Source organism: Vanessa tameamea, chromosome 31 (assembly GCF_037043105.1).
Source record: "Vanessa tameamea isolate UH-Manoa-2023 chromosome 31, ilVanTame1 primary haplotype, whole genome shotgun sequence".
NCBI lineage: Eukaryota > Metazoa > Arthropoda > Insecta > Lepidoptera > Nymphalidae > Vanessa > Vanessa tameamea.
Genome location: NC_087339.1, coordinates 3,594,840 through 3,607,779, shown reverse-complemented (window position 1 = coordinate 3,607,779; position 12,940 = coordinate 3,594,840). Strand labels below are relative to the sequence as shown.

The 12,940-nt window shown below is 31.9% G+C and overlaps 1 protein-coding gene across 1 annotated transcript; it reads left to right on the top strand.

Annotated features, from left to right (window-relative positions):
* The first annotated feature begins 3,277 nt into the window (after positions 1–3,277).
* On the top strand, positions 3,278–10,034 carry Nvd (neverland). The gene is made up of 8 exons (XM_026627359.2): positions 3,278–3,493; positions 4,051–4,234; positions 4,907–5,092; positions 5,406–5,578; positions 6,104–6,209; positions 8,787–8,911; positions 9,140–9,310; positions 9,870–10,034. The coding sequence occupies exons 1-8, from the start codon at positions 3,281–3,283 to the stop codon at positions 10,032–10,034; spliced, it is 1,323 nt and encodes a 440-aa protein (XP_026483144.2). The 5' UTR covers positions 3,278–3,280.
* The last annotated feature ends 2,906 nt before the right edge of the window (positions 10,035–12,940 follow it).

Below are 12,940 nucleotides of genomic sequence, written 5' to 3'. Positions count from 1 at the left end.
GTCTATCTACAAATCGAAACACAACAATACTGGTACCATTGTATCTCGTCCTATAGCTATACTGTCTATCTACAAATCGAAACACAACAATACTGAATGGTACCACCTGGACGGGCTTCCACAAAACCTCAATGAATTCCTAATAAATGAAAAGCAAAAATAGTGACTTGTTTTAGAGCTCGCGTTAAACCCTACATATGTTAGTGAATTCAGAAATGTTGAATGATGGATGTTTCACACGTGTAGACGCACCTTTATAATATTTTATAACGTTCAAATTGTAATTTGATCTATGAATCTATTACACGAAGTTCAGTGCGTTAATTGATTTAATATATATATTTTATGTACAGTATTAAATTATTAAATTGTTTGTGATGGTTCAGTACGTATCATTTTTTATATGCTTTCATGTTTAGTTTAAAATCAACTAAATATTATAATATATTGCATAATCTCCGATGGAATGGAACAACCGTAAATCAGTGCTCTGTTTTGACTCAGCAATTCTAAACCGGGTTCTCGTTGCTAAAGAAAATTATATGTGAAATTTAAATTAGATTTTTTCCAATACAAAAGTTTCTTGTGTGTTGTTCCGGTAAGGGCGATTGAGTCAGTAATTGCAAGTGGAATATGACTAGGTAAGGACTCTTGGGTCGTTTGTCTATTGGAGAACGTATATCACGGGCTCTTTGGTTCGAGATCCGAGTCGGGAGTCTAAAAATCTATTTTTCAAGAGATCGGTTTTTGTCAAGAGAGGGTTTTTTTTTTTTTTTGTGTTTTTTAACATTTTTGATCGCGTTGAATTTGTCTATCGGTTATTATGACTTATATAGGATTGCTTTTAAGACTTAAGTTTGCTCAAAATCAAAATATACTTTAATCAAATATTATATTTCAACGTTAAAAAACATTTTCAGGTGATGGATTTTCAAAACCCGTGTGAAAGGTTTTATACTTATTAACATAAGCTTTATAACGTTTTCCATATTTGTAACATCGGAAATAAAATATTTCCATTCTCACCTTCATCCAACATCTCACCCTCTTAGGTGATTTTCAAAAACCATGTGAAAAGTGATTTTCTTATAAACATAATCTCTATATCGATTTCTGTATTTGTAACATCGGAAGTGACAATTTTTCATTAAACCTTCACACTAAACATCCCCCCCTTAGGTGATCCATTTTCAAAAACCTGGTCACCGTTGTCTTTTAGTTATAAACAGAATCTTTACATCGATTTCCTTCTAAGATCGGATATGACGAATCTCCATTAAAAATAAAATTAATCTTTAATCCTATTGGGTGTTGATTTTTCAAAAACGCCGAACAACCGTGTTTAACTTAATAATGATTTTGATGTTACTGAAATCAATGACGAATTCCCATATAAACGCCTTATTTAGTTACTTTAATTTTACCCAATTATACCCTGTTCAAGTTAGCTTGGTCTTTTTGACAGACGGGCTAGTGATGAGAAACAGAAAATCTAACATATATAACAGTCGATGGAACGATGGAATGCGTAATTCAAATTAGGATTCCATTTTTTTTCTAAAAAGAGTTATACCAGAGATCCCAACCGAAAGGACCCCCGTTCGTAACAATAACTTAACAATGATCTTTAATAAGGATTTCTGTAATCGATATTTGTAGCAGTTACTGCCTGTCATTCGCGTCCCTACCGTCCGTCTGATGTAACATTGCACAAGCGTCTATTATTTTCAGTGTTTCTATTTAAATTTTACTTTGAAGCAATAATATATAATGAAAAAAGTCTTAAAATTTTCGGATAACGCTTGAATCTTTAGGAACTTTTGTATTATATGTATTTTTTTAAATATTTTTACAATTTTTAAAATTATTAATTTAAGAAAATAACATGTTCGTCATTGCAGAGTTATGTCGATCAGAAGAATTGACATCTGTCAAAAAGATCAAGCTATCTTGTACAGGATAGAGGATATTAATTTTTGAAGTCCATTTAGACATCACCTACGTCTTATAAAGAATCATTTTGTAAATTTTCATCCTGTTAACTACCAGTTTAAGCTTTTATTTATAAAATGGTACTCGGCGTCCGTGTTAGGTTTTATTTTGAACTAGCTCAACCCGAGTTTTTACCTGCGTTAAATTTATAAAACTTAACCTTGTAGCACATAAAGCTTCACCAAGTTTACGCCCTCGAGGTGAATTAAAAAAAATGTCCTTCTGAGACTCAAATCATATCCATAGGAAACTTCATCTAAATCAGTTCATCCGTTTAAACGTGGACAGATAACAGACAGAGTTACTTTTGTGTTTATAATATTAGTATAGATTTGTTAATGCAAGAACGTCGCTGTGTAAGATAAAGCCTTCTAATTTTAACTAATTATACAATTGCTTTTTTTTACCTGAATGATTTAGTTCTGTTGGCCCTACTGACCTTTACAGCGTCACCGGACGTTGGGGCAAGTGAAATTCATCCTTGAAATTGAACCCTCTCGAGCTCTTGATAGACGTTCGTTCTGAGGGTGTCTCCTATGAGATCACATCGCTCAGAACGTCGACTACGTTTGAATGAATGTATAAGAAATACAATTACGACAGTAATTTGTTAATTATATATGCCGGGATAGTACAGAGTTCCAGCAGTTCCCTAATACGCAAGCGACGTCGTAAAATAATTACGATTATTTTGAAAACGATGTATGTAAATATTACAATTTATCATTGTATGAAACTTTTGTACAATTGTATGTTAAATAAGCTTGATTTATTTTACTATATTATGGTGTATTTTAACATGAAGTATACGATTGTCACAAATCAAATCAAATCAAATCAAAATATTCTTTATTCAAGTAGGCTTTTGCGAGAACTTTTGAATCGCCATTTAACAAACTATATCGAGTTAAGCCGCCACCGGTTCGGAATGTAGATTCTACCGAGAAGAACCGGCAAGAAACTCGGTAGTTACTCTTTTTCAACATCTAAAAATACAGTCGTGTTAGTTAAATACAATTATATATGTATGTTATGTCTCCTGCTTGGAAGTCAACGAGCGTTAACTCCACGCTTTTTTATCATCTATATAATCTTGTATCGGATAATATGCCTTCTTTACCGATGTATTTATTACAAAAGATTTGAATTTATTAAACTTAAATTAATTAAGTTAATTTAAAGTCGGTAAAACGAATCGCCAACGTGAGCCTAAAAACAATTCTATTAATGCAGGTTCTTTTTTTTTTTTTCAGATATGACGTTAAAGAGGTGAAGAAATCATTCCAAGATGGCGATTAAAGATTTGATCGAAAACGAAAATAACTGTCAGAATACGAAAGTCAATGAACTTTACCTTTCTTCGCATTTAACGTACGGTGTTCTGTGTTCGATTTTTGAATTCGTCTTTAAACATTTCAAAGTTGCATTTTTTGTTTTTATTTTTTTTCTCTTCATATACATTCTGTACAAATCGTATTGGAGTCCCGTGTTTTACGCAAAGGTAAGAATTATTGATATATATTGATAAAACTTCGAATCGAGTTCAATCATATTATTTATAAATAAACGAGAAGCGTATGTAGGTAATATTATGTTTCTTTAAAATTCGGTTTTATTTAAAATTAATAATTTAAGCGTTTTGAAATTTTGTTGGCTGTTGTTTCGTCGTGAGCCAATTTTGACTGTAGAGTCAAGTCTTGTTTAAAATAACTACTACGATTTTGTGAGGATCGTTTTTATTTAAAAAATATTTTCTAAGAAGTTTATGTAAGGTTTTACAACACCGTAACAATATAAGTAAACAAAATCAACCAAGTACAAAAACATCTGAGCCCAAATACATATTATAACTATACAAAGATTAATATAGAGGTTATCCATATTTATGTCATTTTCAAGCTGACTAAGCTAACTTAAGCATTGCAATGTGTTTATTATTTATAATGTTAACATAAAAGATATATATTATTTGACTCTATTGTTAGTTAAACAAGATAATGAACCAAAATGTATTTATGAGCCAAGATAAAAAAAAACATAGTACATTTTATTTTTTAGGAATTATCAGAGGTTGGGTTCAACCACATCCCAAAAGGAAAAGATAGATGCTTAAATATAATAAGGGCACAAAAAGGGAGGAGGTTTGGGAGCAAGTTACCACCTCCCTATCCAAATGGATGGTTCGCTCTCGTGGAGAGCAGAGACTTGGTAGTCGGTGGTGTTGTGGCTATAGATGCATTAGGTAAGAAATACTTGCTGTATTTTCCTGTAGTTTCGTAGCCTTCGAGCTTTGGATGAAAAGTTAACAAGCTATCCTTTTCACAAATGAAGGCAAAATTATTATACGAGTATTTTTTAAATGATATATTTATGCGGACTGGCAAATTAGCTACTTGGTGGTAAATGGTCACTACCGCTCATAACGCCTATACCTATATATGTGATATTGGCACTGTAAGGAATATTAACCATTTGCTACATTGTCAATGCACCACCAAACTTATGAACCAAAATGTTATATCACTTTTGCGGGTAGATACACTGGATCAGTCTCTCTTCAAACCGGAACACGACAATACTAAGAACATAGCTGTTTGGCGATAGAATATCTGATGAGTTGGTGGTACCCACCCAATTGGGTTTGCACAAAGCCCTATCAGAAAGTAAAAATAAATAGTTGACTTTGTATGTTTATTTGTAAAAATTGTGACATCGAAATTCGTTTTTGATTCATGTTATTGTTGACTGGTGGTTCATTTGTAACTGTTGGTAGCTTAGTATACCATTTTTTCCCGTAGGATGATGATTCCAAAGAGATATAAAGTCATTTTACAATTTTATTATTATTTTTTTATTAAAATGTTACGTTATACATGAAAAACGGTCTTGTAAATACTCTTAAATTCTTACACAGGACTTAATCTTTGTGTCTACCGAGGTGAAGATGAAACAGCGCGGGTAGTGGACGCTTACTGTCCACACTTGGGAGCAAATCTAGCGATTGGGGGTAATGTTTGCGGTAATTGCATCGAGTGTCCCTTCCACCAGTGGAAGTTTGGAGAGGATGGGCAGTGTGTCAGTATACCTCATACGGAGACAGGTGAGCTTTTGGGAGAAATATAGATACAATAAAGATTTAAAATATGCCTAATTCTGGTATATGTGATAGGTATTTGATATTTGTAATTTTTAATGAAGAACTGTATATGTGATACGTTTTACTTCACCGCCAAGTATAAGTTATATTATTAACATAAGTTAAGCACATGACAACTCTGTACTCGGTTAACTCAAACCTTCGACTTTCTATCTCTTGAGCCGAGATAGCTTAGTTGCTACACTAGACTATTTTGGCTCATAAATACTGGTACATTCAATATTTCTTCTTAATTCTTATGTTTGTGTAATTCTAGTTCCCAAAGGCATATCAATAAAGACGTATCCGTCAATGGAGATTGACGGAACAGTCTGGGTATGGTACGATGCTGAGGGACGTCCTCCGCTCTGGACCGTCGAGGATTCTGACGAGACGAAGAACTGGGGCTATAGGGGCAGGAACGAATTTCTTGTCAATGCTCATATTCAAGTAAGAAATTTGATCTTTGAAGTAGATTAGTATTTTCGTCTATTTATACGAAAAGTCGATCTATTTTTTCGAAAATGCGAGCGATCATAGTGTGCTTTTAAAGTTTCACTAATAACTTTCAAAGCTGCTAATACTTAATATATATTGTAATAATATTTAAATACTAAGTAAATCATTAAAATATTTAAAATCTTATGAATATACTTAAGTTGTGGTTTCTCCTTAATAATAAAAGTATATATTTTGTATTGATTCAGTTCAAAGTTTTCTTGTTGATTATACATTAAGATTAACATGCTCATAATATGTCATGATTAGACTCACTTTTGTGTGACGGAGATTTATATTAAGATTTAACTTAAAACGTAAGAAAAAAATGATTAAATTATTTTGGCTCATATTATGTTCTTGCCTTTTACAGATATTATCGTTTACTTTCAAAACGAATAAACAAAAAAATATAAAAATTACTTTAACTTAAACCCCATAAATTGTTTTCCACATTTGTGTATATTTTAATTCAAGGAAATACCAGAAAATGGCGCGGACGTGGCACATTTGAACGCTGTACACAATGTCTCGCTGCTAACTGACGTCGGATACAAATACCCATTTTTAAATAACATTATTGGTAAGTCGTAGAAATGTATTCATAAATTTAATTATTGAGACATCAAATATTAAATAAATATGATCACAGATGAAAGTCAGAGTTAGGGGTCATGTTTGTAATAAATGTCAATAGATGGCGCTCATTATATTTTTGTGTTTTCTTAATCGCGCTGGCTAGATTTTCATTTGCTGTTAATGAATGAATGAACATGAATGAGCAAAATGAGGAATGTCCTTTCTTAACTCTAATAATATCAGTTTCGTATCGATCAAAACATTTATAGAATCCCAAATGATAAATAAAGTACAAAGAACTTTATTTCTCATAAGAATTTAACATTCACTTAAAATGAGATACAATGAACATTTCTATACGTTTGCAAGAAAACAGTTTTAACATCTGGGCCGTTGGATATAAAAGGCTTTATTATATAGGCGAGGATATTAAATGATTTTTTAGTTTGACTTTAAACATCCCCATAATATCACATAGTTTTATTTCATCTGGTAGTTTGTTGAACAGCTGTACTCCCTCAAACAGAATTGTTTTTTTACCATAATTAGTTCTTACATTATCAATATGAAGTTTATATTCATTCCTTAAATTCGAAATATGCGGTCTCTCACAAATCCTTATCTCTGATTGAATGGAACCTGATTTAATTTGTTTGATTGCATTTATAGTATGGGTATAGTTGTGATATATTCAATATTTTTGTTTCATTATAAAGTTGTGTCGTTGGAGTAGAATAGTGATATTTATATAGAGTTTTGATAATCTTATTTTGTACTCTTTGTAAAGTATTTAAATTTGAAGTAGTAGTGGATCCCCAAACCTGTATTATTTTTCTAAATGAGATTTTACCAAAGAATTATATAAAATGTTTCGGATTATTTTTGGTACACAAGTGGAGATTCTATTGATTGCAACTTTGTTCTAATATGGTTAATATGTATCTTGAAATTTAGTTTGTCGTCCAACCATAAGCCAAGATATTTTTCACGATGAGACCGCTGTAATATATCGTTAATTATCGTCAGCGGAGTGAAGTCAGGTATCTTTTTATTTTAAGCAGAGAAAATAATAAATGAAGTTTTAGCAGTATTGATTGTTAGTAAATTGTGTTTGAACCACTCATTTATCAAATTTAGATCATTTTGTGCATTGATTATAATTTCATGAATAGATTTATGAAAATAAAAAAGGCAAGTGTCGTCTGCATATAGTGTAAGGTGACCAGTTAATCCTGTCTTTTCTATGTTGTTTATGTAAATTAAAAATAATAAGGGTCCTAGAATAGATCCTTGAGGGATACCGTACGTAACATTTTGGGATGCGCTAGAAAAGTTATTAATTTGAACTACTTGCTGTATATTTTTTAAATATGACTCAAATATCGCTAAGGCAGTTTCTGTCGCGCCAACGTTACATAATTTGGATAAAAGTTTTTGATGACTTATTGTGTCAAAGGTCTTTTTTAAGTCAATAAAGATACCTAATTAAATGTTATTTTTATCAATGTTAGTTATAATTTTAGTAATTAAGTCTACAATATCTGAGAAAGTACTCGACTTTGGACGGAAACCATATTGTCGTTTACTTAAGAACTGTTTTTCAGTCAAATACCCATTTAAACGATTATATAAGATACGCTCAAATATTTTCGACATTATTGGCAGAACAGATATTGGCCTATAATTACTTGGATTGGATCGGCTACCAAATTTAAATATAGGACTGACCTTTGCGATCTTAAGTGAATCGGGATAAATTCCTTGTGAAAGACATACATTTATACAATTTGTAAGTCTTACAAGTATAACACCTTTAAGACATTTAATCGCTTTTGTGTTAATTCCATCCAAACCCGTGCTTGTATTACAGTCTAGTTTATCAATAATTTTAGAAACTTCGTCTGAACTGCAAGATGTGAAGTTTGTTAATGTAATGTTATTTGTGTAACCATCTTCATACATGGAAATGTTCTGTGTACTTCCATGGTATGGCTTCGGTATTTCAGAAGCTAGCTCCGTGCCAATTGATGAACAAAAACTGTTAAAGAGATCACATATTTCGTTACCGTCAAAAACCATTCCTGAATCTGACATCAGTTTGGGAGGAGCAAAACCATCGCTAATCTTATTCAAAGCCAAACTATTCAAATCACTTCCCAAATTTTTTTTTGGTTTGTTTTTTACCTTATCAAATAGATTATTATAATATTCGCTTTGATGCATTTTAATGAGTTTCGGTACTGTCTCGTTCGGTGTTAAATTTTTTATGTATGATTTCATTCCCAGGTAAAGTTTTATTTTGTTTCCATAGGCTGTTGCGCTCATTTATAGAATCAATAATATTTTCATTTATCCAGTCCTTTCGAGGTGGGTTAATTATTTTTGTTTTATTGATTTTATTTTTCATTATGTATTTCGATATAATTTTCTCTAAATAATCATAATCGCCACTTTCATTATTGTGTTCAGCGTTTACCGCATCAAAGTATAGTTGTTTATAATTAAGTGCCTGATAGTCTATCTTTTAAATAAAAAGTGTTGTTCTTGTGCGTTTGTTCTTATTACAATAAACATATACCAGGTTGCCATAATTGGAGTGCGGAGTGGTCTAAGGGCGAAATGGATCACTTGGCCCAGATTAAAATCGCTCACCAGTACATTATAATGAAGTTCGACGTGTTCCCCATCAATGTTACAGTACATCAGGTAATATGGCCTAAAATTTACTATGATATCAATAATAATAATAGCTTTTCTTAAAGAACAAACTTAAAATTCATCGTAGAATCAGAAGTATCAGAAAGTATCGTATTAAATCTCTACCAAATACTGGTCGTCCTTACGAGAAACTAGAATATAACGATTCGTTTAATTTTAAAACGGGCAGTAACCAATAATTTCCTTTGTGAAAGTATATCATTAAAAAATCCTCAGATAGGTCCTGCACACGTGAGACTACGCTTCCATTCGCCGCTCGGTCCAATGACGATTATACAATCTGTGACGCCGATAGCGCCTTTGGTACAAAAAGTCGTCCATAGAGTTTACACGCCCCGTTATAATGCCATCCTCGGCGCAGCTCTTGTGCTTATGGAAGCTTATCAAGTAAGTTTTTTTTTTTAATATAGGTAGGCGATCGGGCAAATGGGCCACCCGATGGTAAGTGGTCACCAGCACTCATAGACAATGGCGCTGTAGAATATTAACCATCGCCAGTGCCAACAACCTTGGGAACTAAGATGTTATGTCCCTTGTGCCTGTAGACTCGATGGAAACTTATCCACAGTAAATTATTCATAAATTATACAACATATTTGTATAATTTTATTTATTTAACCCGAGCGTAGCAGAGTTTTCATCCAGTATCTTATAAAGTGCTACAATTAATCAAAACAAAATATTTTCATTTGAACTTACAAGCTCTTGAATCATCAAGCGCTGCCACCGGTTCGTAATATACAAGCACGTACATTATAAATGACATGATAATTTCTATCATAAGATACAGTAACGGTTAATTCTAAGCACTATTATCAAAAATGATCCATACTGCAAAATTTTGTCTCATCACAAGTCCTTTTATGTTAATGAGCCAAAATAAACACGAGCAAAATCACTAATGTCGATGTAATTTCATAATTTATGATATATTTCCATTTCACAGTTTGCAAGAGACGTTGCTATATGGAACAACAAGAGATATGTCAGTTCGCCTGTCTACGTGAAAAACGACAAAACCATTCGTACATTCCGATCATGGTTTTCACAGTTTTACAGCGAACAGAGCGTGTCTTTGAAGGATGCCTTGCAAAATCCGTTAGATTGGTGATTGAAAATCACAATTATTGCATCAAAGGTATCCTTAAGAATAAGTATTTAACAAAAGAGTTTATCAAGTTCATCTGTAATTATTATTGCTCAAAAATCAAGATAACGTCAAAAACTATTACAGGAGTATTATTGGTTCTCTACCAATACAAGTATTTGGACTCAAGTAACCGTCACAGATCATGAAATGAAATGATGAATCTCACTGTTGATATTACATATACTTGTATTATAAATGCAAAAGTAACCGTGTCTGTCTGTATGTTGCTCTTTCGACGAAACCACTCCAAATTCAATGAAACTTGGAATGAAGCAAGATTGAACTCCGAGAAAGGACTACACTTTATGACTACTGAAAACAAACCTGACGAACAACCTCTGAAACGCTAGAGGAACCGCGGGCGACAACTAGTTGTCCATAAAGTAAATATTGTTGTATGATGGTTATACATAATTATATTTTGTGTTAGAAGCTTGAATTATAAAAAATCATCATAAATAAAAAAACAAGCATTAAATTCCAATATGTAGCATTGCAGTTTAATTATTCATGACTGTTATATTTTAAATACACCGTGAGCCAAAATACTCTTTTAAATCTCTAAAATTCAGTCAAAAGCTTACTTTTCAAATACTCGTGATTAATTTGAACTGCAATTCGAAGAGTACGAAACATTTCTTTAATATTTAAACAGACGATGATTTACTTAGAATTAAAGGCAATTATAATAGAGAGCGTAGATGTGACCTTAAATGAATATTATGTTGAACGAAAATTCACTTGGTGGTAGGGCTTTGTGCAAGCCCGTCTGGGTAGGTACCACCCACTCATCAGATATTCTACCGCCAAATAACAGTACTCTGTATTGTTGTGTTCCGGTTGGAAGGGTGAGTGAGCCAGTGTAAACAGGCACAAGGGACATAACGTCTTAGTTCCCAAGGTTGGTAGCGCATAGGTGATGTAAGGAATGGTTAATATTTCTTACAGCGCCTTTGTCTATGGGCGGTGATGACCACTTACCATCAGGTGGACCATATGCTCGTCCGCCAACCAATGCCTTAAAAAAAAAACAAACGAAAATTAATCCATTCGAATTTTTATGTCAAAGTAAACTATACTTTGGTTTCATTCATTTTTATGTTGGATCATGTCCATTTTTTTTTATTACCAGTGTTCGCCCAGTGATCGAAATTCAACCATAATCATTGTTGAAAATTAACGTTAAGCAACAACGAAATACATTTACAAATTTTCATATTACTTACGAACACTAAAGCTTGTGACGCGATAAAAAAAATTGACAACGCTGAAAAAGGCATTGAGCAGTTGTGCCTTTGACTATTTTTGTATGCATAGATAATAATTAAAAAGTAAGTTCTCATATTAGTTAATTAAAATTATCAATTAATGTATGTCATAAATAGCATTTTATGTATTAAACATCACAATTCGATTGCAAACAAGATTAGTTGAAATTTCTTCTTTAAGTTAGAAGATCCTGTTTTAGCTTTTAAGATGTTATTCCTGTAAATAAAACTATGATATATTTTCAAAAACATATATTGTATGATTTTTGTAATACAATAAAAAAAAAAAAACAAAAAATATCTTTAGGTTACGTCATTTGAACGGATAATTTAATGTTATTGTTGCCATATACGAAAATTGTTTAATGTAATATTTCTTAATGTAAATATAAAAAATATATAATGAATATGTATCGTATTTATTAACAAAACCCTGACTAGATAACTACTCCATATTTTCAAACATCGATTACCCTTATTTACATTTTGGCGCCATAATTTAAAAAAAAATGTCTCGTGTGACATCCGATTGGAAGTAAGTTTCTTTCGCTATATATTGTGTATTAAATAACAATCACAATGAAATAAGCTGAAATCGTTTGAGAATAAATAAACAAGAATAAATATAATTCTTATTAAAGATCCCGTTTGAATTAAAATTTAAAAAAAAAATGAAGAAAGTGAAAGAGCAAAACGCATAACGCGTTTTCGTTACGCGACGATTTCTGCAAGTTCACACTACTGTCGGCCACGTTTAAGAACTTCAGCCCAAAAAATCCTTTTATTGTCTTCAACGTCGTACATATTTATATAAGGTCAAAATATTCAGCCAAATAACTTTATTTATAATCAAAAACCGTCGAGGCTTCCATCGAATTTACTCAAAATATGTCAAATATCTGTATATAGTATAGCCAACGTATTTATACATAACAGAGATAGATTAATCTTGAAATATAGTAAAATTATCCTTAAAAAGAGATAAATGTATATATATTTCTCAATTAAGTTGTTAAAATACACCCATTTGAAATTTACGGACTGTAGACTATTACACGTCGCTCAAGGACAATTTCTTATCTTATTAATATATCTTTATTTATAACACAACACTGTTCTAATTTTGGAAGTAAAAAATCCTATAATTTTGCTGACATCATAAACGTAATTTTTTCATTAATTTGTCTATTGTAATATTATAAACTACAACCACCACCATCCACTCTCGCATAGGAGCAGCGTGGTGGAATATGCCTCAAGCCTTCTCCTCAAAAAGGAGAGCCTTAGCCCAGCAGTGGGAAATTTACAGGCTGTTAATGCATGCATGTAATGCAATGTTATAAATTTTACATTATACACATTTAGTTCAAGAAAAATTGCTACTATTTGATATGTAACACCTGACAAGTATTAAAACCGAGCCGACTACAAATAGTAATTCATACAACAGATTATTCAAGATCTCAACCAATGATATTGTCAGTTTAACCTCAAAGTTGTTTTGTTTATTCCTCCCGCGAGGGCTATGGACTGTAAAAATAATTTAAATGATTCAGCCATCAAAATCACGAGTCAATTTTCAAGATATACTAATGAAAA

Coding starts and splice junctions, on each gene's coding strand:
- Nvd (XM_026627359.2), top strand. CDS start 3,281: ATGGCGATTAAAGATTTGATCGAAAACGAAAATAACTGTCAGAATACG. Junction 3,494..4,050: donor GTCCCGTGTTTTACGCAAAG/GTAAGAATTATT, acceptor TTTATTTTTTAG/GAATTATCAGAGGTTGGGTT. Junction 9,311..9,869: donor TGCTTATGGAAGCTTATCAA/GTAAGTTTTTTT, acceptor TCCATTTCACAG/TTTGCAAGAGACGTTGCTAT.